The sequence below is a fragment of the Gopherus evgoodei genome, chromosome 2, assembly GCF_007399415.2.
Source record: "Gopherus evgoodei ecotype Sinaloan lineage chromosome 2, rGopEvg1_v1.p, whole genome shotgun sequence".
Classification (NCBI taxonomy): Eukaryota; Metazoa; Chordata; order Testudines; family Testudinidae; genus Gopherus; species Gopherus evgoodei.
In genome coordinates, this window is record NC_044323.1 from 194228011 (window position 1) to 194253867 (window position 25857).

The window sequence follows — 25857 nt, forward strand, 5'->3', positions numbered from 1 at the left end:
TAACATTATGAGACTAATGTATGATAAATTTATTGTTACCATTATTACATCAATATTGAAGTCTGTTCTCCACAAAACCTTCTTGCTGTTAGTTTTGTTTTGGGGAAGCTATCACAATCACAAACTAACAACACAGCATTTCTTCAAAGACTGTGCCCACCGCAACCTTCATGCAGAGGGGTTTTTGGCTAGCTGGAAGAAAAGGGGTGCTGGCCCCTTTAAGGGCTCCCCTGCAACAGGTTTTGATCAGATTTGCTGCTTGGCTTGTACTGAGCATGCTCACATAGACTGAGCATGCTCAGTCTCACTGCTGAAGCCAGCTGTTCTCACTCTACCTCCAACTTTCGGCTGACATGGCTCATGTCTGGAAATAAGTAAACTTTAATAACAAATTGTGTTTCCTGCTTCCATCACCCCTCCTCCCCCCGGCTCAAGTTACAAACTGAAACATTCCATTAAATGAGGCACCTCTGATCCAATTGTACGGCACAAGGAATCACTTGATTTGGTTAAACATTGTCTATATGCTAGTTAGTGCGCGTTGCAAGCAGTAGCAGGCATTTACTTCTTCAACAGTTTCAGACATGTGGTGCACATTGAAATATTTTATTGTTTGTACATGTTTCTCCAGAGTAAAAAAGAAGGAGATTAGAATATTTAAGACAATAGGCAGGTGTCTAGCTTATTGTCTTGCCTGGATCCGTCAGTTTGTAGTCGTCGTGTTGGACGCTTCCTGTAACTGTCCATGCAGTTTTGCAATCTCCAAGAAAAGGGCTGCAAACAGTTTTGTTCCTTGAATGTAATTGTGCCTGTGCAAAAAAAGAAAAAGACCAATGTTGCTGAACAGCTTATGCAAAACAAGGGCCTGACTCTGTGAGGTGCTTGACACCCGCAACTCTTATCGGTTTCAATTAGACTTGAGGGTAGTCAACCTTTGCAAGTTTGGGCCCTACATTTAGTGGGGAGGGAGAGAGAAGGGAAGAATTAAATGACTGGGTTTCAAGGTGCCAGATTAAGAACCATTAAATTGTAAATCTCCAAATTATCCACAGGACAAAACAACATGGGAAATTGCCATGCTAGCTTCTCCATCCCATCCCACCAAAATGCCTTATCCTAGCTGAGGGGTGGGGAGGGAGGGAAATCATCTCTAGGGTCAAGACAGGAACTGCAGTGTTCTGTGCCTATTTAATCTATATTTCTTTACTAAGTGTCTCATAAAATTTGTTATTAGTGCCAGCTATCATGATAAGTCTTTCTCTGTGAATTAACAGCATATCAATACAGACAAGCTAAAGGGTTGGGCAGAAGACATTACATTTTCTCTTCCATCCTAAAAGTACAGCGTTGTCAGGCCTTCTTTTATTAACCTGGTAAGGGGAAAGGATGGAACAACTGCATGAATTAAGGATGCCATTTAACATCTGGTTTTCCTGACATACAGCAATGTGTGCATTCCAGAAGGAGGATTAAAATTTTTGTGTTGTGTCCCCTCAGTACTTCTGTCCATAACCTTAATGTGTGCATCTACTCTGAAAAAGCGACTGTTGAACGTGATAGTGGGATGTCATTTTACTGTCTCAATGATTTCTGGATCAAATGTGGTCAGTTTACAAGAAAAATATATTTTCTTCTAACTGCCAGTCCTGCAAATATAAACCTGAGTTCTAAGAATCAAGCTCAGTTCTTCCATATCACGATCTGTTACAAAGGGGCAGCCTTCCTTAATCACACTATTTGCTTCAAATTATGCCCTCACTGAAAACCTAACTGTCTGGAAGTGTAACTCATTGGAACTTGGTAGACAATTCCAGTATTGGTGACCCCATGATTCCAGAGTCATGCATCAGGCTCCAAACAATCATAAAATAAGCTTAAAATTCATGTGATTTTTTTAAAAAAATAAACGTGGGGTTATTTTTATTTGCCTTCAGTTGTCAGAGACTGTAGGATACACTTCCTTCACATTCTTAAGCCTTTCTCCACAATCACAAGGGCCGGAAACATATAGGGTTTTTTTTTAAATGACAACTGAGATTATCATGCAATCCCTCGATTCCAGCAGGTGGCTGGGACTTCAAGAAAAAAACCCAATTATTATGAGACTTGCAATAAACTCATGCAAGTTGGCAACAGTGCACTTCCTTCAATAGGGAAGAAGGAATAGATTCCATCTTATTCCTTTTTAGCCTTGTTTGGCACTGCGGGAGCAACACAAGTAAAAAGCAGCAAAACCTTATTTTTTGTCATTAGCATATACAACTCTGAAGATCCCAAAATAGATTCTATTAGATAAAACAGCTAGAGACAGGATTGTCAATTAGAATCAGGTTTGCACAGTCTAGTATGCTGGGATTGCTGTAGTACTTCAGCTCCTCCTCTCGTCTCTTACGGTGCCTTTTTTTAAATTTTAACCTGCTTATTTTCTCTTTTTGGGAATGCTCCGCATCATCAGCTGCTCCAATTGGAAGCATCATCACACTCTTCCTTGTTATATTCTGGAACGTTTGGGCAATCGGAATTGTTGCACCATCCCGGATCATTTCTGGATCTTGTCCAAAAACTGAAACACATGGAAAGAATGAAATTCTGCAGAAGTAAAATGAAGACACACTGGTCTCTTCACTGGAGCTAGTAAGCTTTGGCATTCTGCCCAGCACAAACTTTTCTTGATATTATTTCTTTTGGAGAAAACTGTATAGCAGCTAATGTAATAATACCATTATACACATTCTCAAAAACTATACTGGTCTTTTGATACTATCCTGATTTTGCATCTCAGTACACAGAAAAGTGAGACCGTATCTTCCAACTGCCTCTTACCTTGCAATATAGGCCCCAATTCAAGAAGGTGTTTAAGCATATACCTAACTTTAAGAGCAAGTAGTCCTACTGAAATCAGTGACTCAACTCATACAATTAATATTAAGCACATGGTTAAATACCTTGCTAAATCAGAGTCTCAAAAATCAGCTGTTTGCACTGGGTTTTAGGTTTTCTCCTCTTTTTAAAGTGGTGTAAGTGAGTCTTCTGCTTTTGAAAAGTAATGTAACCCTTTAATGGGCTTCCATTTTTTCTACTGTAGAAACTACCAGAATCTAACAGTGCAGCAGTGTATATATACATATATATAGCTAGGCCTTGTGTGTTTATATATCAGGGATTGGCAATCTCTGGCACGCGGCTCACCAGGGTAAGCACCCTGGTGGGCTGGGCCAGTTTGTTTACCTGCTGTGTCGGCAGGTTTGGCTGATTGCAGCTCCCACTGGCCACGGTTCGCCATTCCAGGCCAATGGGGGCGGCAGGAAGCGGCGCGTGCCAAGGGATGTGCTGGCTGCCAGTTTCCACCGCCCACATTGCTCTGGGATGGCAGACTGCGGCCAGTGAGAGCCACGATTGGCCAAACCTGCCAATATGGCAGGTAAACAAACTGGCCTGGCCCGCTAGCGTACTTACCCTGGCAACCTCTGGCACGTGGCTCGACAACTCTGTTAGTAAACACAATTATTTGGAGTCCCGCTGTGTCACACATCTTTAATGTTGTGTAGAAAGCAAAAAGATACATGAAGTGAGAGAGACAGCATTGCTTACTCCTTCCTAGGGGAAGAGGAAATACCCTCTCTATTGCCCCAAGCCCCCTTTGAATAACCTAAGCAAAAATGTTGCAGAGTGGCAGAAGGTTCTTAATATTTTTACCATGTTGCTTGGGAATGGAGAGAAGAAAAGAGGACAGGCAGGGGAGGAGGGCAATTCCTGGGGGCTCCAGGAGAAGCTTACTGTGTCCCAGGGGAAGAGAAACTTTAACTCAGATCTAGCAGTGAAAGACCTGCTTACATTACCTTTCCTGAGGTAGCAAGACTACCATATTTGATATTTCTGAGGGGGAACATTAAAAAGATCTTTTATCAACAAGTGGGAGCATTTACCAGGGTAATGCCTACCTACATAGCTGCCCCTCCTCCCCCATTTACGTGCTGTGCTGCATTTATTTGAGTATTACACTCCACTGAAATCATATTCTATCAGGTACATCATAATATGTCAATGGGCAGCACTGAGGTGAGTTTTCCTCAGGGTGCCTGATACATAAGGCAGCAATAAGCCGTTACCTGCATCTAAATGCACGGATTAGAGACTAGAACCATAAAACCAAACTGCAAGCGTGTCACCGAACAGGCACAGTTCATTCACTGAATAAGTACCACACCCCACCTTCCCAAATTATCTGGATCTAAATAATGTTCCAAACAAGAAATTCTTTAATTTTAGGAAAAAAACTCCTTTTCCTTTGTGCAAGTCACTGTTAGCGTGACATTTTTTGGTGGATGTTAAAAAATAATAAAAGAAAGAACAAACCTGTTTTGATTGCCATTCTTGCTGCTGTATAAAGAGGATCATTTATGTCAGCAACCCATGGCATTGCACTTATTGGCACAGACACCTTCAGTTTGTTTGGGCTGTTTCTCTTAGAGAAAACATCCTCTAAATATTTTATCACCTACAAGGAAAGCATCTTTTCATTAATAGTATTTATACATTACATCCTTCAATAATATTATATCCAGAAATTGTGCACTCACAGACATACACTTTCACTCCCAAGCCCATACACAGCCACATAGTGGAATGATGCTGTTCATTATTCTGTAAATTTTAAGTGTTGAGAGGATCTCTGAAATTAACAGGAATTTAATATGCTGAGAACTGACCAAAAGTTGAAGTTTGCCAGTATTACCTGATGTTCTCCGATTGAAATGTCCATGTGAGGGACTTGCCGAATTGAAAATTTTCCTATTACTTTTGCGGGTATAACTGTTTTTATTCCTGGTTCGTGAAAAGCTCCTTCAATTCCATGAATAGAGAGAGAGGGGTAACGCCACAGGTGACTAAGTATTTCCTCCTTTATAAAGTAACAAAACAAAAGTGACAATGCCACTGCCATTCAAAATTCACACAATCTACTGAGAAAATAAGTATCTTGCATGTAATATTTATGCTTGATTACTTCTGCAATTTAGAGCTGACCGATTTGTGATTAAAACCTCTATCTGGTAAAGGTCTTTCTAAGTAAACACTGCTACTTCTTTTAGTCAATATTTGCCTACAGCATGAGCATATATGGAAGAGGAAAGCCATTCATATAGAACTCTGGTGACAGTAAGAGCAGACAGGTGAAAAATGACATGGCAAGAGTGTCTTGGAGGCAAAAGTGTACAATTAAAAATAATGAACTAAAAAGAAAAATACCATTAGGAGATCATTTTTGTTTTTCAAATTCTACCAACCAACTGGCTTATGTAGTGATTATTTAGCTACTTTCAGTTGTCATTACGTCTAATTTATAAAAGGATCATGAATTGTGATAATGTCTCCATAAACTGTATGCTATTTGTTTATAAATGTTTCAGTGATAACTTGAATGTGCTTCTCATTTGCAAAATAGTAGTTGTATCCCAGGCTAATAAATTCTGATGCCAATGGCAAAGGCGTGTATTAGCCTGGAATATGATCATTACCAAGTTAACAGGGATCATTATTATGTAGTCTCCAATCAGCTACTAAAACCACTCACCTTAGAACTGCTGGCCTACTCAGTTTACAGGGTTTTACACCATCTTGCTGTACCCTATTTATGCACTGGTTCAAATGATACTAAGCAGAATGGACAAGCTCTGATGATGATGATGAAGGGAAGAAAAGCTTTTAATAATGGGCAACTCATATCTAAATGGAAATGATAACTGGACAGTGATCAGCGAACAATCCCATCCATTCTCTGGAGCGGATGCAAAAGATAATTTGTACGGCTTTAACTATACCGATATAGTTAAAGTGGTAAAAAGTCCCTAGTGTGGACAGTTATATCAATATAAGAGTGCTTAAAATGGTATAGTTTTATTCTGGTTCAGGAAGTGGAATAAGCTGTATCAGTATAAGGCACTTATATACCAAAGTAACTGCATACATGCTAGGGTTTTACACCAACATAAATATAGAGTTAATTTAAAATATAAATATACACACACACATATATATATCACATCCCTAATTGACATAGGACTACTGGTACATCTTCGGTAGCCCAGTTCTTAGCTGCTGGGTTTTATTGGTATTGTTAATTTTGGGATTGTCATTTTAAAATTCTGTCAAAAACTTCAGACATCAAAATCTAAAATAAATACATAAAACCAGCCCCAAATTATACCAACTTTTCTGCTGCCATCCACTTTCCAAACCTGAATTCAAAAATGTACTCTTTAGTCTATGGTCTTACATAAGTGGTTTTTTGTATACAGTGTTGTTGTACCTGTGTTTTTCCCAGGATATTAAAGAGGAAGGGAGGGAGGGATAGCTCAATGGTTGAGCATTGGCTTGCTAAACCCAGGGTTGTGAGCTCAATCCTTGAGGGGGTCCACTTAGGGATCCAGAGCAAAATCAGTACCTGGTCCTGCTCACAAAGGCAGGGGCTGGACTCATTGACCTTTCAAGGTCCCTTCCAGTTCTAGGAGACTGGTATATCTCCTATTATTATATACAAGGTGGGTGAGGTAATGATACAAATAAAAGATATCATCCACCTTGGCTCTCCCATAAGTGTTTTTTGTTTGTTTTGGGGGGTTGTTGGGTTTTGGAGGTTTTTTTGTATTACTGCTTTTTATTGACTATCTGCATTTTCAATTATTTCCCCCAGATGTTTGCATATGACCAGGCCAAATCTTTTTTTTCCTTTTAAAAACTTCCTACCTGAGCTTTTAACTCTTTAGATTCCTTTGTTTTGTTTGCCTGTGTTCACCATTGCTTGAAACATATTGAAGTTTGGAGTAATCGGTGAAAGTAATTAATGGGTCATTTAAATTTTTTCTGTAGACTATTAATAAAGATGTTACTGTACCTTAGTGTCATATAGGAATTTTTTCACACCACTATTATTTTTATATTCCTCTAGATCAAATTCAATTGCTTCATACAACTTCTTCTCCTCTTCTGTAAGGGAAGCAACATCATCATAGACTCCAGGGATCAAAATACGACCTGATGTATCCACAAGGCTATCTATAGAACAGATACCAACAGGCATCATCTTACCTTTAATTTAGGGCAGTGGTTCTCAACCATTAACATACTGGGACCCCTCTTTTTCATACCAAGACTCAGTCACATCTAGTCAAGTCACTCATTCCCATTTAACAATATGAAAAGGGAGATGTAGACATGCAGACTCACCCCTGTGGCGCCTCCAGCTGGAGACTCCTAGGAATTAGCTTGTTCCAGATCTGGAGCGCCCTCTGCAAGCCAGTGATCCACCTGTCCTCTAGTCCCATGTCCCTCCCTGGACCCCAGTGCCTCTTTTAACTGGGGTGCTGCCCCCCAGCAGTACCTCACCAATCTGGGTCTCCTCTCCCTGGGGAACCCCCAACCCACTATCCCTGCTTTGCCTCAGTCTTGGCTACTGGCCAGTCTCCATCTAGCCCCCGTTCACTGGGGCAGACTGCAGTATCAGGCACTCATCATAGGCAAAGGGGTTTGGACCTGCTGCCTTTGCCTACCCCGGGTTGCCCCCTGTAACCCCCAATACTTCTTGGCCTTATGCTAGGCCGCAACCTGGGGCTTTCTATGCAGGAGCTCCCCAGCTCCTCTGCCTTTCCCCAAGCCCTGCTCCACTCAGGTACCTTGTCTTTAGCTCCCAGCAGCCAGGCCCTTCTGCCTCTACAGGCAGAGGGAGACTGACTGGGCTTCTGACTCACAGTCTCTTAAAGGGGCCAGCTGGGCCTGATTGAGACCTGACCACAGCTGAGCCTGCTTTCCCCCAATCAGCCCAGGCTTCTTGCCCCAGCCACAGCCCTCTCCTGGGCTGTTTTAAACCCCGAAGGGCAGGAGCAGGTAACCACCCCGCTAGGGGAGATAACTGTATAATGGTTAGGAGGTCCTCTGGCCTGGGGTATTTTCTAATCTACTAAGAAACCCACTGAGTTGCTGTTTGCTGTTCAGTCTTTCATGAAGCTAGTGGCTGACATGGAAACATCATTCAGTTTATATAAGAATTAGCATAAAATATATTCAATTTCAGAAGCCTTCACTAACAGCACATGTCAATATGACTTGCCTGGAGCAGGTCTAACAAACATGGTGCTGAAAATAGTGTCAACAACTGGTGGGCCATCTACTCTGGGGCTCCCAACAGTGATAGCCCAAGTGGAAATAGTGGGAAGTATTTGTATTTTAGACAGGCACTGAGGGGCCACATTTAACTCCAGAATAGGCCTGGAATCAGCAAGGTACTTCAACATGTATAAGTTTAAGCACCTGATCTGTTCCACTGAAATCAATGGGCCAACTTCACACAAAAAATCCCCCACACATGATCATCCAAACGTCAGGATGCTTACACAAGCCAAATTGAACCACTGAATTTCTGAGGTTCACCCTCACCCATTACTAACTAGTTATCATCTAGTAATACGATATGCAGTATTACCAAGCAGAGCTATTAGATCAGTCATTGGTTCATGAATGATGCCTCCAAAACTTCCTGAATGAAGATCTCTCTCCCCACACCGTACCTGTATGAAATAAAGGTAACATGTTGACATGCAAAGAACATTGTTTTAATGCTTTCAGATCACTGACTTTCCATAGGGACTCAGGTAATCTCAGTTTTATTGTTATTTATGGCCTGTATTTAAAAAAAGGCATATCCTAAGTACTTTTAGGAAAGTCCCTGTGCTGCAATGTGGAAAACTCAGGGTCAGAAATGGTCTCAGGTCTGCTTTTGGCAAGTGAAAGATGGCCTAGTGGCTTTGCAGCAGAGTATGAGACTGACAGGTTGAGCTCCAAGTATCATTCTGTGCAGCCATCTAGTAGCAGATATGGATCATTTTTGCTATTTTGATGGAGTCATTCTTCTTCAGCATGGCTTGAAAGAGTTGTATTCAGGATCCTGAGATAGTCGCTTTTAGTCAAAAATATTCATCTACTCATTTTATTCTTTTTCCAGTCCTGGGATTGATGTAGATTTTGATTTGGTTCTCTAGGGATTAGATTGTAGGATGGGGCCAAGCAGGACTGGTTCTAGGTACCAACAAAGCAAGGGGCAACACAGTTCCAGGGGCAGCATTCCGGCCCTCTTTTTTTTTTTTGGAAAAATCCACCAATGGACAGATCGGGCAGTGCTAGGACCTGGCAGGAGCCAGGCTGGCTCTGCACAATGTGCTTTGCTTGCAGAGCAGTTCCCAGCCGGCAGAGCCAGGGGGAGCGGGTGTGAGGCAAAGTCCCCGGCTCCTGCTCGCAGGGGGACAGAGAGGAGCCACTTTGACAGATGAAGCTAGTTGCTGACACCTGATCCCCCGGGCCAGCAGGCAAGGAAGCGCAGACCAGCCAGGCTGCTTAAAGCACAGCGGAGGGGGGAAGCGGCTCAGAGCAAGGCGCACCTTGGGGGAAACCGGCCCAGACCCAAATGGAACCGAAGGTAACAGGGGGCAAAGGTGTCCCAGGGCAGGGACGGCTGGCAGGGCTGAAGCTGGGTGCAGAGGGGGAAAGTTTTGCTTATGGAGGCAGCCACTGAATTATTAAAAGACTATGCAAATATAAAAACCAGAAAAATTCAGTTCATATAAATCTTTTTAATTTATCAGAAACTGAGCACACCGGAATACACTAACGTTTTTCATTATAGTGTATAGTTGAACCCAAGTTGTTTGTAATTGTCATTTTGTTAAAATTAAATGAGAAAGCTAGTAGGAAATTGTTTTATTTCACTAACTACAAATTGTTTTCTTTTTTTTTAATTTTAAACAGTCAAAACAAAACAAAAACATTGCAAAGTGCAAAAGCCAAAAAAAATGCAGGGGCAGCCAAAATGTTTTTTGCTTGGGGGGAGCAAAAAACCTAGAGTCAGCCCTGGGGCCAAGGCAGTATCTCCTCTCTTACTTACTGACACAAAAACTTCCAGCCAGAGAATTTATTTCCCTTTCCTCCTTACATTTCCCAGTGGCTCATGCAAGTTGCTAAATCACTTACCGTCTAGTACTTACTCTGGTCAGTGGTTTCAGAACCTTAGTGCAGCTTCTCAACCAACAGTCCCCACTAAGTTGTGCACTCTGCTGGCAGATACCATGCATTGAGCAGTGCATGCCACACAGGGGTGAGGCAGCAGTGGGGGCTGGGGTTGTACTTGGGTAGCTAGCCAGTGCCACTGCCTGTGCCTCAAAGGCAACAACTTCTATTTTTAGCTTGCCAACTTGATCAAAGCTAGTGCTTGTATGCCTACCCGAGCTGGAAACTGCACCTCCAGCTGTAGCATAGATGTACCCTTGGGGGTGGAGGGGAGGTTGGAGGAGGGAGAGGGGAGAGAAGGAGAGAATGAAAGTGAATGTGAAATTGCGAATGAGGAGAAGGTGAGGGAGAGTAGGAGAGGGATTGGGAGGAGAAAGAGAGTGAATGGAGCTGATGAAATTAGGGTGGGGAGGGTGCGGAAGTGGGAGAGAATGTGGATGAAGGGTCTGCACGCGCATTCAGTCAGTCTGTCCCTCTCCTAGCAAACACATATTTACTGAGCACATTGTCATCCTCTGCCCCAGGACGCAACCCCAAATAAATCAATGCCATTTTCTCTTCTACCTCCACAGAGAAGCAGATGTTTCCCCGAGTCCCATACGTGAGGGCTGGTTTTCTGTTGCTAAGCCAAAGGTTATCCGAAATCACAATATAGTCAACATCAGAGAAAAAACGCTGATTTTCTTTCTTAATTATTTCCTCTAGTCCAAGAGATCCTGCTTCTTCCATACCTTCAATAATGAACTTGAGGTTTACTGGTATGTCCTAAGTAAAAAACATCAACAAAGCCTAGGTAAGAAACTGGCATTTTTAATAATTAACAGGGCTAATAAACTGGGCTATGGGGTTGGGAGGGCAGCCCAAGTGGGCTGTCTAATTAAATTGTCATCTCTTTGGCGCTGGGAGCCCCTTTTTGTGCAATGTTTGCCTAGCAAAATGTGGTCCTGGTCACAACTAGGGTTATTGGTAATATAAGTAATAAATAATTTATAAATAATATTTATTTACAATTAATAAATAATTAACAACAACACATCCCCCTAGAAAGGGCAATCCTGGAACATACAGCCTCAGGGACAACATTTCCTTTCCCTTATAAACTTTCTCTCTCTTCCTTATTTTCCCCTTTTTTTTCTTGCTCCCTAACATACAGACTGCATCTTCACTGAAGTTTTCCTCTTTATCTCCCACTGTTGCAGCTCTACCAATGCTAGCCATGGAGAGGCTGCCCATGTAGGCCCCTTGCTGGCATTTTTATCATTGTGTTCTCTAAACCTGCAGGATTAGGCAATATGGTGGTAAAAATGCAGATGGGCAGCCTACAGTGGTACTTCCAGTGCCGTCAGCACCAGTGACATTGCACAGTTACTGCAGCATAGGGAGAATTTGAGAAAGTCTTCAACGCAGGCAAAGTCATATGACAACTTTCATCAAGGGCCAACAGGAGTTGGAAATGCTCATATGTCCCAAACAAGAAAGAAAAACTAAGCTCAGCATTCCACTGTGGTTCATTTTCAGACTATGAAGATTGCTTTCTGTTTAACTTAAAAGACAACACATTGCATTTCTTCAGGTTTCAGATTTGATGCCAGTACAAATCCCTGGATTTTAATGGACTTACGTCAGGGACAAGTTTAGCCTGAGTGATCGGATAAACCAGAATACTTTGCCAAACAACCACAAAGAAATTAAGAATAAACTGTGCACATATATTGTAAAATGAACTTTGTCGTTTGCTAGAGAGAGGATTCAGGAGGATAAGCCTTATCTGATTCACTTACAGGGCCAGATTAACCTTTTGTGGGCCCTGGCGCCAAACATATTTGTGGGCCCCTATGTAGTCACTGTGGGCTCCGAGTGTGGGCCTGATGTGGCAGTGCCATTGGTGCCATAGTATACCCAGTACTGAATCTCAGAGACATTTTTCTTTTTGATCACTCACCTCTACATGACTATATGTATTGCCAGACACAGCTCTCTCAGCCACCAGTTTTTCTCATTGAGCTGTACACCCATATGGGTTTACCAGTGTCCACAGTGAGTAGAACTTTCATAGTGATCAGGGTAACTGCCCACAGATTTATCTCCTTCCTCATTCAGACTTTCTATCGCCATGTCTCTAGTACCACCCAATGTCACCCATCACTGCATGTGGTCCTAGTCTCAGCTCAAAGTTCTAAAGCCAGCAGATACCTGATCAATTCTGACAAATCCCTCCCTCGGCACCTATCCTGCCATTTGAGCAAGCCACTTCCAAACACCATTTACCCAAAGTGAGGACTTAGACGTTGGGAATCTGAAGACACCATCCTTTCTCCTTCTGCTCCCATCTACATGCTAGTCTACTACCTGATCACCACTACCTCTCCCCATACATGTTTCCTTTCTACTTTGGATATGCTCCCCAACCAGCTAGGGCTATTCTACCACTGCAAGCCTGACCTGCTTCCTCTTTCCCTGCTCTCCTTGACATTTCTTTCCTACTGGTGACCTCTGTTCCTTGAGGTTAATTCCAGTTCCTTTATCTGCTCTAGCTTAATTGCCCCCAGTAGTCACAGAGCCACTTGTAGCTTCTCTGGCTATAGCCATGGGGCCAATTGCCAGAGGCCAGCCTTAGATAGCTGCAGTTACTAGTTAAGGGAGGGGAGGCAATTCCAAGGCTGAGCAAGCTTGAACCTTGCAGTGTCAGCACTAGGGATTCTAAATCCTCAGCGCTGGCCCTAGGCAGCTGCAGACTCTGGAGTTAGGCATTTCCCTCCTCATGGTTTTAAGTACCTGAGATTCCCAACACTTGCAGCAGAGGCCACCAATTCCCACGCACCTCTCAGTGAGCACCTAGTCATGCAGAACGTGCAGCCTGAATGATTTTGGAGGCTGGGGTGCCAGGAGGTTCCCATCCCTGAGCAGCAGCTCTGCAACAAGCTCATATGACTCTCTCTGCTGTGAGACCAGGACCCTGGGAAGACAGTGGAGCTACCCTGTGTATAATCACTTCTGTCCAAGGCCTGTTGAAGTGAGTGGGAATCTTTTCACTGTCTTTAATGGGCTGTGTATAGAAGCAAAGGACCCCATTCCAGACTCTAGGAGCAAAGTGCATTCTATACTGCACTGGTTTACTATTGTAACAGGAACATCTCATATTACTTAGTGAATAAGTAACATCTCCTACAGCACCTAACTTTTTTTGCGAGGCTTCCCACCCAGTTACTAAATGTAAACTTGCTTCGCTTACAAGGCCGGAAAATATCAGTTAGTATAGTCACAAAAGCAAGGCACTTCTGAATTCAGTAGGAATTTTGGATGTGCACAGAATACAGACAGGACTGGTTCCCACATGGTTACAGAACTGCAGTAAAGTGGAACAATTTTCAGCTTGTGTGATTGGAAGATATCTGGATCCATATTACAAGGCTGTCCTACATAAATGAGGAAAAGTTGAGGTGCCTTTATTCTTTTGTTCCACTCTTTGTTTCTATGGGGAATTTGCCAATGCAATATCACTGTCTTCCTTTTAAACAAACAAACAAACAAAAATGGTAATGGCTGTTGAAAATAGCAATTCCAGTCCTAGTTAGCACTCGGAAGACCCCAGCATTTGTTGCTCAATTTTATCCTACTTTTTGTACAGCAAATTACAGTGGATCAGCATATTTGATTTGGGAGAAATGAAGTAACAGTTGCCCAAATTGAGCTTAAGCATTCCTGAATTTTGAGGGTGTTCAAATCTGGAAGGCAGGTGCTAGATTTCCTTTTTGAATATTAGATAAATCTGAAAAGGAAAAGTCAATTTTTGTTTTCATGGCTCAGAAGTGGAAATCCTCCTGTACTGTATCTGAAGCTGCCCAGGCCCTCTAGTAGAGCCTCCCCTCCCTGACTTATCATTTTAACTTCTAGTGAGATCCACATACCTCCCTTGCCAGGCTTCAGATAGAGGGGTGCACTGTCCATTTAGTCCACCCAGTTCCTTCTTTGGGGGCTGCTAGACGAGGTCACACCAGCATCCCTAAGCCAGTCTGGGGAAGTCTTCTGAGGGTGACATCGAGGCCAAAGCCTTCTACTCCTTGGGCACACTTGTTCCCCATTCACAGTACGACCCTTCAAGCAGCCAGCTCTCCATTCACAGCAAGCTGCAGAGCATGGGGTCTCAGCATCTCCCCTCCCTCCCTCTCCCTTTCCGGTTGATAGCAGCCAAGGCAATGCTGGGAAATGTAGTTTCTTCCCTGCTCCAGGACCAGCTTTATAGGCAGGGAGCTGGCCAAGGGACTACATCTCCCATGGCCCCATGGGTTCTCAGCTCCCATGCTGTCTGGGCTGCTCTGAGTCTCCATTTCTGCAGATGGGAGGAAGCGAGTGTTAGGAGCCCTGTTCTGAGCTTGGGCCTGGTGCTATGGCGCTATGGTAAATCCAGTACTGTTCACTTGTTAAAATGCCAACCTGGACATTACTGATTTGAAAGATTAATACAGTCATAAACCACATCAGTTTACAACAGCTGACTTGGACAGCAAATAACTTAAGATATAATTTATATATTTGCAGACTAGCAGTTTTCTTTGCTGAATCTCATATGCTGTTGAAAGAATATACTGTTCTGAATGAGCATTTTCCAGGTGCTTTCATATCCTTATTCTGTCCATGGATACACACATACCGACGATAACTTGCAGCCACCAGCAGAACAGAAAGGTGTAAAACTAAGCATGACCAATACTTGCTTTAAAGTCAGTTCTTTTACAGTTCTAAAAAGCTTTCAAGCAAATGGTCTTCCTGGGTATCAAATCAGTTTAATGCTTGCCTTTTTCCTCAGTACCTTCTATAAGGCAGGACAAGGAGATTGCACCCTCTGCATTACATTGAGCCTGGTCAATACATAAAATACCCAAGCACAAAATGATCTTGGAGAGAGCTTGGAAACAGCATTAAAATATACTAATGCTTGCAAATATTTGAAACCAATTTGTGGGGATGAGGTTACATCTGAAATTCACTCCTGCAGTGCCACTGGAATACAAATCTTTCTCTTTACTACCTACTAATTTTAGTGCTCTGAATGATTCCACTGCATTTATCCAGGCCAAGACAGGTCCTTTGTTATCTGTTGCTCCACGCCCATAAAGATTTCCTTAAAAAAGATAAAAATAAAAAGCTTATATCAAACTTTGGAGCCTTTGATGCTGCTTCAGATATAAATGGGTGAAATCCTGGCTCTACTGAAGTCAATGGCAAAACTCCCATTGAAGTCAATGGAACCAGGATTTCACAGAATAGTTTTACGTAAAGGTGTTAGATGTTTCCCAATAAGGTTAGTGCACTAGACCTCTGAGGACTCCAAGTTCAAATGTTGATTTGTGGCACAAGTCTGCTTGCTGATTTTATGCTAGTTCTTAAGAGAAGTTTGTCCAGACCACAACATTTCAAAACAGTTTGGGACAACATGCAGTTGCTATGCAGATGAAGCCCACAAAAAGAACTCTAGGGATGATATCACTCAGCAGTGATGTGTGTAGGAATTGCACACTACCTAGAAGTCCTATAAACACATCAGGGATACAGGCCATGGTATTACTACAAAACTTTTCAGATTGATAAATTTATATACATTTATAAAGGTCCAGATTCTGCTCTCATTCACATTGGTGTAAATCCAAAGTAACTGCCACTGAAGTCAATGGAACTACACTGGTAAGTTTGATAGGAATTGGTCCCAAAGAGTGGAAAGGAGTGGTCTAGTGCAGGGGTCGGCAACCTTTCAGAAGTGGTGTGCCAAGTCATCATTTATTCACTCTAATTTAAGGTTCTGCGTGCCAGTAATACATTTTAACATTTTTAGAAGGTCTCTTTCTATAAGTCTATAGTATATAACTAAACTATTGCTGTATGTAAAGTAAATAAGGTTTTTAAAATGTATAAGAATTAAATGTATAATTAAATTAAAATGCAGAGCCCCCTGGACCAGTGGCCAGTGTAAGTGCCACTGAAAATCAGCTCGCGTGCCGCCTTTGGCACATATGCCATAGGTTGCCTACCCTGGTCTAGTGGTTAGAGCACAGGAGTGGGAGTTGGGATTTCTGAGTTCTCTACTTTACTCTTCTACTGACTCACTGTGACCTTGGCTCCACAGTTTTCTCTTCTACATTGCCTTAGATCCATCTGATTTCTCGTGGGAGCATGAAATTAAGGGAGGGAATATGACTGAGTTCCATTCATCACTGTTGGCATAGGTGCCAGGTATAATAGGCCAGGGTGGGGGCTGGCAAAGCCTCCCATAAACCAAGCCCTGGCCCTGCACATGCTCTGCCAAGCTTGCGGGAGCTCAGCTTTGGCTAGAGACCAGCAGGCAGCTGGGACCATCTGGTGGCCCAGAGCTGGGGCCAGAGGCCAGGGGCAGTTCGGCTGGGGCTCCTCCGGCTGGGGAGAAGATCGGGGGAGGCTCGGGGCTCCAGCAGATCGGGGTGGGGTGGAGGCAGGGCTTCAGACAGAAGGGGTGGGGCTGCATGGCTAGCCTCCCCAAATGGGGGGCTCATAGCCACCCATGACTTTTGGCCCCTGTAGGAGGTCCTTTGGCAGAGCTCTGTGGAGATGTGGTATCACAGAACTGGGTAGACAGCAAAATGGGAGGAGGCGCTGTTCATTCCTCATCATCCCCTTCTGACCCAGAGGATTTCAGAGCAAAAACATGCTCTGTTCTGTTTTGTTGACCAAGGCGGAAAATGTTTTCAGCCCACCAGTGTCTATGCAAACCAAACAAACAAACAAAAAACCAACAAAACCCCATCATGTTCAGCCCACAGCCAACAAATCAGCAGAGCCAAAACAAAAACAAAATCAGCCAGCCAATCAAAGCAGAGCAAAAACAAAATACTCCCCAAAACTGAAAACCCACAAGCAGCACAGCAGTACAGTGCCCACTGGAAGTTTGCAACAAGGGCGACTGCCCTGCTTGCCTGTTCCTACAACCAACACTGATTAACTCCTGCTGGCTCTTTCCCAGCTGATTCTGTATAATCACAAGCAGAACTCAACCAATGACAGCATGGCTCCCGAAGGCCCATTTCCCCTGAATTTGTCCCAGAGATTTCCACACAAGTAGCACCTTCTTACACTAGGCCTGAGTTCTGAGGGAATCTCCTCCCACTCCATAAGTTAGTGTTATGCATACAAATACTTGTGCCAGAATAATAACCATATACAGACCATCAATTTCAGTCAGTGTGTAGGGGTCAGTTTTCCATCCATCTTCTTTTTTGGCAGGTTGTACATCCACATGTCCATAGAAACATACAGTGGGTTTTTGTGGATCTTTACCAAGTTCTGCTAGAATTAGAGGAGGCAACGGAAGGCTCTGGCCATCAGGCAGCTGTGGAGGAACATTAACACAGTAACAAAGAAAAGCCAAAACTTTGTGGAACAGGCTACTAGCTACATGGGGAATTGGAATTGTCAGTATTCAAATGACCCTTTACTGGTGCACTGGACTCTTATCAGAGCAGGTTGTCAAAATTGATTTCCACCCTATCTCTAAAGCTGATACAGAAACTAAGATTCTCTCCCCAGCTATTGAGCTTCTGTGGTGAAACTGAAGAGCCCAACTAATGTTTAACTGTAATACAATGATAGTACACACTCTTTGCTAGGCCCCTTCCATTTCCTCACAACTCAGCCTGCAATGGAGATGATAGAAAACTGTCTACACCACATGTAACCAGGGCCTGTGCAAGCTAGGTGAAACTTCCACCTCCCCCGTCCCTGAGCCCCCACCCTGAGGGCCCCCCCCAACGGCAGCTCCCCCACTCTGCCCTGAGGCACACCCCCGCGGCAGCTCCCCACCCCTCACCCTCCACCCTGATGCACCCCCCCCAGCCCCAGTTCACCCCTGCTCCTCCTCCACCCCGAGCACACCGTTGCTGCTTCACTTCTCCCGCCTCCCAGGCTTGTGGCGCCTAAGCTGATTGGCACCACAAGCCTGGGAGGCGGGAGAAGTGAAGCAGCCACTGCGTGCTTGGGGAGGAGGTGGGGCAGGGGTGAGCAGGAGCAGGGAGTTCCCCTGCGTGCCACCCCCCCTTACTTGCTGCAGGCGGCCCTCCCCGTGCCCCCCTGCCCCAGCTCCCTCCGCCTAAATGCTGGCAGCGACCCGGGTGGCCAAAGATCTGGGTGCCGTGGTCGTTGCCAAAGAAAATGCCACCCCCCCAAATCCTAGTGCCCTAGGCAACCGCCTAGGTCGTCTAAATGGTTGCACCGGCCCTGCATGTGACATGAGAATGAATCCAAGGTTGCACAGAAGCCATTTTTGAGTTTGGTTTTGCAACAGATTGACGTTCCAGGCTCTTGGAATCTATTAAAAAATCAAATATAAAGCTGTGTTGTTAGGCAGCACTGGCAGCTGTTGCACACCATTCTGAAGACAGGCTAAGGTCTCAAGCCAATATGGCAGTTTACTACCACACAAGACAGATTTCTGCACAAGGTTAGAGAAAACTGGATGGCTCACAAAGGGAGCAGCTCTCTGTTTCAAAGGAGGAGGAGAAGAATCTGCAGACTGCATTGCATTAACAGGTGCTTTTGATTCTGCATGAAAGGAAGGTAGCTGCTGCATTACACTGGTAGGTGAGGGAATCTGTAAGAAGTCTAGTGCTTTCTCCTTCCTACAGAATGAAGGAAAACTGATGTCCCTTTAGATGATGAGCACTCTCCCCATCCTCAGTACAAAGCCTCACTTTCAGGTTGGTTTCAGTTTTGCTGCAAGAATAATAAAGGTTTCCACGGCAGCTATATGTGCTTAAATGAGCTTCTCTGTATCTGTATTTCATTCTCTACTGGGTCCAGATACAATATCTGGCAATGAAGGATTTCTATCCCAGGCATGTCCAGTGCTCCTACTGCCTGAATGAAAAGAAAAAGGAAGGAAATAATACTGTAAAAAAGGGGGAAAGTTCACCCAGAGGCACAGGGTGACAGACTGCTACTTTAGCTACTAGGAGAGCACGAACTACACAGCTGGAGAGGGGGAATTGGCAATTAAAAACTGAAAAAAGAATAGGCTGCTGCTCAGAACTACTGAAAACAAAGCAGTGAGGGGGAAGTAAGCAGCCATGTTGACAGACCAGGTGCAAGCGGGCGGCCTGAGCAGCAGCTTAGCCTGCCCAGAGGGTCTACAGACAGTAGAGGGAGCCCAATACAGCCAAAAGGAGAATTCTACAGTCTGCAGCAGGGGTGGCTCTAAACATTTCACCGCCCCAAGCAGGGCGGCATGCCGCGGGGGGCACTCTGCTGGTCACTGGGAGGGCAGCAGGCGGCTCCAGTGGACCTCCCGCAGGCATACCTGCGGAGGGTCTGCTGGTCCCATGGCTTTGGTGGACCATTGGAGCCACGGAACCAGCGGACCCTCTGCAGGCATGCCTGCGGGAGGTCCACTGGAGCCGCCTGCCGCCCTCCCGGCAACTGGCAGAGCGCCCCCCCCCACGGCATGCAGCCCCAAGCACGCGCTTGGCATGCTGGGGCCTGGAGCCACCCCTGGTCTGCAGTGTTGGCATGCATGCCTCCAAAAGAAGCAGATTGAGTGCAGACGCACAGTAACAAAAAAAGAATGTCCTTGTGGCAGAGAAGGTGTCCAGGAGGTTTGAAGTCCAACAGGAGAACAGAGGAATGGCAATTTGTGTGGGCAATGTTGGTGAATTCAACAACAACTGCAAATCATGGGTGGTGTATCTCAAACATTTTGAGTTATTTGTAACTTATAGACTCATAGACTCTAGGACTGGAAGGGACCTCGAGAGGTCATCGAGTCCAGTCCCCTGCCCTCATGGCAGGACCAAATACTGTCTAGACCATCCCTGATAGACATTTATCTAACCTACTCTTAAATATCTCCAGCGATGGAGATTCCACAACTTCCCTAGGCAATCTATTCCAGTGTTTAACTACCCTGACAGTTAGGAACTTTTTCCTAATGTCCAACCTAAATCTCCCTTGCTGCAGTTTAAGCCCATTGCTTCTTGTTCTATCATTGGAGGCTAAGGTGAACAAGTTTTCTCCCTCCTCCTGATGACACCCTTTTAGATATCTGAAAACTGCTATCATGTCCCCTCTCAGTCTTCTCTTTTCCAAACTAAACAAACCCAATTCCTTCAGCCTTCCTTCATAGGTCATGTTCTCAAGACCTTTAATCATTCTTGTTGCTCTTCTCTGGACCCTCTCCAATTTCTCCACATCTTTCTTGAAATGCGATGCCCAGAACGGGACACAATACTTGTAGTTCTATTCCAGAGTTAGACCCTTGTTGACAGTGATGGGTCTGAAGGCATATGGACTTCTGCGTGACCTATTGTCTTCAACTGTGCCCAGAACTGCCACGTACGCTGCAATTCATGCAGCAATGCAGGAACATTTTTCTCCTACCCATCGATGGTAGCAGAATTATATCAGTTTCATCAGCAACATCAGAGAAGTGGAGAATCGGTAGTACAGTTCACTGTTGCTCTAAGGAAGCTGTCAGTTTAGACAAATATTACGTGATCCCCTCCATGACCAATTAGTCTCTGGATTATGCAATGAGCAGGTCCTGAAAAAAATATTTACTGTATCAGTGCTTACATTCAAGAAGGCTGTTGAAGTGACTGGACTTCCAGGATTCTCTGGACTTTAGCCTGAACTGACAAGTTCGTCTCACGAACTGATGAGACAGAAAACCATGGGAATGTAAGGAATTTCTGTGTGGCCACTGTGCACAAACTATGCATGCTGAGAAGACTTGCTGGACACACCAGGTCATTTGCAGTATGTGCCAGAAGGAAGGACACATAGCTGTGATCTGTCACAGTTCAACGATCTCCAGCACAGGTTAATCGTCCATACAAGAAGACACCTATGAAGACTAAAGCTAAGAGAAGATGGGAGTCAGGAATTCATAATGTGGAAAAAGACAAGAGCTCTAGTGACACTGGCCAAGACTTAGCACTACATTATCTGGAGTCAGAAATGGCATCTGGGTCACACCCTTGATTGAAGGAATTTCTACAAGAATGGAGCTTGATACTGGAGCTGCCATTTCATTGATTTCTGCATTTATCACCAGACTTTGTTACAAGTTCCTCTGGAAGAAACCTGTATGGTTTTGAAGATTTATATTGGAGAAAAGTTAGTCCCAAAAAGGATACTCCAGGTGAAATTTCAACAAGATGGACAATTCCTTTTATGTGATTGAAGGAAAATATCCACCACTATTTGGCAGATCATGGCTTATTCACTCACACATTTTAGTTAGATTATTTAGTCTTTTATGGCACTAAACTGGGGAGGTCTTGATAATCTCCATCCAAGAATACTACAGAAATTGCAAGCCCAATAGCAAGGATTTCTAATGAACCTGTAAACTTAGTGGTTGTGCCCTATGACTGGAGAATTGCTAATATAGTACATATTCTTAAGAAAGGGGAAAAAACGTGACCTGGGAAACTATAGGCCTCAATTGTATGCAAGGTCTCAGAACAAATTTTGAAAGAGAAAGTAGTTAATGACATAGAGGTAAATGGTAACTGGGATAAAATACAACATAACGTTACAAAAGGTAGATCATGCCAGACCAACTTGATCTTCTTTGAGAAGATAACTGATTTTTTAGACAAATGAAATGCAGTAGATCTAATCTACCTGGATGTCAGTAAGGCATCTGATACAGTTCCACATTGGAAATTATTTATTACATTGGAGAAGATGGGAATTAATATGAGAAATAAAAGTTGGATGAGGAACTGGTTAAAGGGGAGACTACAACAGATCATACTGAAAAGTGAACCTTTTAGTCAGGCTGGAGGGAGGTTACTAGTGGGTTCCAGAGGATCAGTCTTGGGTCCTAGCTTATTTAACATTTTTATTAATGACCTTGGCACAAAAAGGGGGAATGTGTTAATAAAATTTGCAGATGTCACAAACTTAGGAGCTATTGCCAATATGGAGTAGGACCAGAATATCATACAAGAAGATCTGGATGACCTTGAAAATTGGAGTAATAAAAATAGGTGAAATTTAATAGTGCAAAGTGCAAGGCCATCCACTGAGGGACTAACAGGAATTTTTGCTGTAAGATGGGGATTTATTAATTGGAAGTGACAGAGGAAGAGAAAGAGCTGGGTATATTGGTTGATGACAGGATTACTATGAGCTAATGCAGTCCTAGAATGCATCAGGTGATTTATTTCTAGTATAGACAAGGAAGTGTTAATAGCATTATACAAAGCACTGGTGAAACCTCATCTGGAATACTGGAATACAGTTTTGGTCTCCCATGTTTAAGAAAGATGAATTTCAGGTGCAGAGAAGGGCCACTAGGATAATTAGAGGAATGGAAAGCCTACCTTATGAAAGGAGACTCAACCAAACAAAGGTTGAGGGGAGATATATTTATAGAGTGCAATTATATCAGAGGGATAGGGGAAAGAGTTATTTAAGTTAAGCATCAATGCTGGCACAAGAACAAATGGATATAAACTGGCCATCAACAAGTTTAGGCTTGAAATTAGGTGAAGGTTACTAACCAACCGTGAAGTTCTGGAACAGCCTTCCAAGAGGAGCAGTAGGGGCAAAAAACCCATCTGGCTTCAAGAATGGGTTTGATAAGTTTATGGAGGGGATGGTATGATGGGACTACCTACAATGGCAGTAGTCAATCTGTGACTGCTAATAGCAAATATCTCCTATGGATGGAGATGGGATACTAGATGGGTAGGGCTCTGAATTACTACAGAGAATTCTTTCCCAGGTGTCTGGCTGGCGGGTCTTGCCCAGGCTCACATGCTCAGGGTCTAACTGATCACCTATTTGGGGTAGGAAAGGAATTTTCCCCTGAGTCAGATTGGCAAACACCCTTGGGGGGAGGGAAGAGGTTCGCATTCCTCTACTGCCTGGGGCATGGCCACTTGCAGGTTTAAAGTAGTGTTAATGGTGGAGTCTCTGTAACTTGAAGTCTTTAAATCATGTTTTGAGGATGTCACGGAGTCACCGGGTGATGCTCTGGAACTGCTCCCCACAAAACCAGGCAGGACTTTGGGGAGCCTCCTCTCCCTTGGAGCAGACTTGTTCAGGGCAAGAAGCTCACACGTCTTCACCTCCTGGGTCTCTCCTTGGAGCATTCATCATCCTCTGTCCCTCCGTGCACTTCCCACAGCAAGCCCGCCTCAGTGGGGTCCTGGGGAAGCCACAGGGTCCTGCACCCCCACTTCACAGCCAGACGTGACTCTCAGCCAGCCAGTAAAACAGAGGTTTATTCAATGACAGGAACAGGGTCTAAAACAGAGCTTGTAGATACAGCGAACCGGACCCCTTGGCCGGGTCCATTCTGGGGGGCAGTGAACCAGACCCCCCACGTCTGCACTTCACTCCTTGACCCCAGCTCCAGACTAACCCCCCCCAGCCCCTCCTCTCTCCTCAGCTCCTTTCCTGGGACACGAGGTCACCTGATCTCTTTGTTTCCAACACCTTCAGCTGGCATCTTTGCAGGGGAGGGGCCCAGGCCATCAGTTGCTAGGAGACAGAGTGTCAGGCATTTAGGTGCACTGGCCCTTTGCTCTGCCAGATACTTAAGAACTGCCATGGGGACACTGAGGCACCAACACAGTATTCAGAGAAAACATTAAGAACATTCCTAGTTCATCACAGAGGACTTCAGTAACTCAGCCAGAGGTTAGGGGTCTAGTACAGGAGTAGGTGGCTGAGATTTTGTGGCCTGCAATGTGCAGAAGGTCAGATTAAATGATCCCTGATGGTCCCTTCTGGCTTTAAAGTCTTTGGGTCTATGTAGATGATAAGGTACATCTATATTTGGGAAGTTTTTTTAATATAGGTGTAGGAATGTGTTGTCCTGTCCCTTTAAATGTTTGAGCACTCTCCTCTCCCCAGAGTAAAGCCTCACTTTTGGGTTGGTTTCAGTTTTGTTGCAAGAACCATAAAGGTTTCCAAGGCAGCTAGAGATGTGCTTAAATGAGCTCTTCTCTGTCTGTATCTCCTTCTCTGCTGGGTCCAAATATAAGAAACCACCTTACTTCCTGGACTAATGTTTTAATCCTATGCTTAGAAGGGAGAATGCCTCTGCATACATGTGACAATGGGTGTCTCACTCCTTTCTACCAATGAGAATTATCCATACATTACATAAGAACACACCGTTAAAGTGCAGATCAGAGTATTTTAAAACATGGCAATGACAAATAGGTACCTTGTGGGAGCCCAACTTCACTAACTCAACAGTGGTTCCCATAGCTCGAAGCCTGTCTGCTGTTAATTCCACCATTCGTGTTACTTCTTGTCTTAGCTCTGGCTGAATAGAATCACTTTCCACTGCTACCCATTCCTTAAGGGTCTGCAAAGGAAGCCAGGAATATAATTAAATGAACCAGTGGGGTATTGAAAACCAGATCTGCGCTGTTGTTTGCACTTTGAACTCAAAACACATCAGATTTGAAGCTGTTTTAATTTCAGCTCTGTCATGGCCATGTTATTGCTGTAGCCTCTTTGCCTGTTCTATCTGGCAAAGAATTGTCACGACACTGGATCACTTTCTCTCTTGTTCAGTGTCAGCTCTGCTGCTAAATTCAGAGTGATCAAAATCTGATTCCCTCATCCATTTTTACAGAACTTCATTGAAACCAACTCTCTTGATTCCATCAGGGGACCCCCAACAGCTCTTACCTTTCTACTTGTCCCTCAGGCAACACCCTTTTCACACGTATAGTACACCTTGGGTGGGCGGGGGGGTATAGTTTCAGAGCAAACAAAGTGAGCCCCAATGGATTCCTTAAAGATAGGGTGCTCTAGAGAAATTTTGCGTGGGAGGGATGGTCTATCTTTCTGTCTTCTATCCATCTGAGGTAATTCTCAGCTAACTGTCATCATGGGATCTAACCCCTGCCTAGATGAATGTAGAGGGACCAGAGTAGTATTAAGGCTGTCCATTTAAATTCACTTTGAACTGTGTAATTGTGTTTTGCATGAATTGTCTAGAGTCTAGACAATCCTCATCTAGTTTCAGACATGCCCACTGTTACAATGAGTACGTGCTTTTGAGTAATTCTACCAAAATGAAGTGTTCATAATTTGACATGAACTAATTATGTCTGACCCATTCCTCTGTTCTTCCTTTTTCCCAAAGCAAATTGATCCCACTTTTTTTTTTAAAGAATCCCTTTAAAGGCTAAATCCTGGCAAAGAGGTCACAGCCCAAACGAATAAGCTGTGCACAGAAACATCACAGGACTGAGGAAAAGACCTGCAGCCCATTCCCAATCCAGTAATCAGTGCAGAGCTGGCATGTCTGCATGGCAAAGTGAGGGAAGCAACAGCATACCTAGCCTGCTTCTCCCCTTTATGCAAGGTTTTGGCTCAGTATGGATTTGCATATTCTGCATGGATCTAGTGGTGATGGCCACAGTCCACCCATATTCCCATGTTGCATGGTACACTGTGCGCAAAGCTACCAACAATCTCTGCTACATGGAACACAAGAAGAGTGCAGCATCGCCACCATAGACTTTCTGTTGCCTAGCCCTGCTGCATAATGAAATGTGGCATTTCCACTACATCTGAGGCCTTGTGGAAGCCTGCTTACTATTTTCCCCTTAGAAGTGAAAAGTAATGGTCTCATGAACACACATTGTTGGTCTTTATTACTTCACTTCTGCATTGTAGCTATTTGACAATATGTGTAGTTCTTACCTGAATAAATTCATTTTGATGAAGATCAATGTATTGGAAGATCTGATTCTCCAAGCCTGAGGACACTCCTGCTTCAAAAAGCATCATGATAACAGAAAGTGC

General features: G+C 44.0%; 1 protein-coding gene across 3 annotated transcripts; it reads right to left on the reverse strand.

The window, feature by feature from the left end:
* Positions 1-571: 571 nt before the first annotated feature.
* On the reverse strand, positions 572-25857 carry LOC115645161 (beta-Ala-His dipeptidase-like). Of its 3 annotated transcripts, XM_030549543.1 has the most exons (11): positions 25756-25857; positions 24260-24403; positions 17248-17410; positions 15087-15175; positions 10618-10818; positions 8477-8561; positions 6893-7053; positions 4736-4900; positions 4357-4498; positions 2416-2563; positions 572-809 (listed from the first exon to the last, which is right to left on the reverse strand). In XM_030549543.1, the coding sequence occupies exons 1-11, from the start codon at positions 25840-25842 to the stop codon at positions 704-706; spliced, it is 1491 nt and encodes a 496-aa protein (XP_030405403.1). In that variant the 5' UTR covers positions 25843-25857; the 3' UTR covers positions 572-703. The 3 variants fall into 3 exon arrangements, with proteins under 3 accessions (XP_030405403.1, XP_030405404.1, XP_030405401.1); XM_030549544.1 differs by lacking the exons at positions 15087-15175; positions 17248-17410; positions 24260-24403; positions 25756-25857 and adding an exon at positions 13962-14131 and having other exon boundaries at positions 575-809; positions 10785-10818; XM_030549541.1 differs by lacking the exons at positions 15087-15175; positions 17248-17410; positions 24260-24403; positions 25756-25857 and adding an exon at positions 13962-14131 and having other exon boundaries at positions 575-809.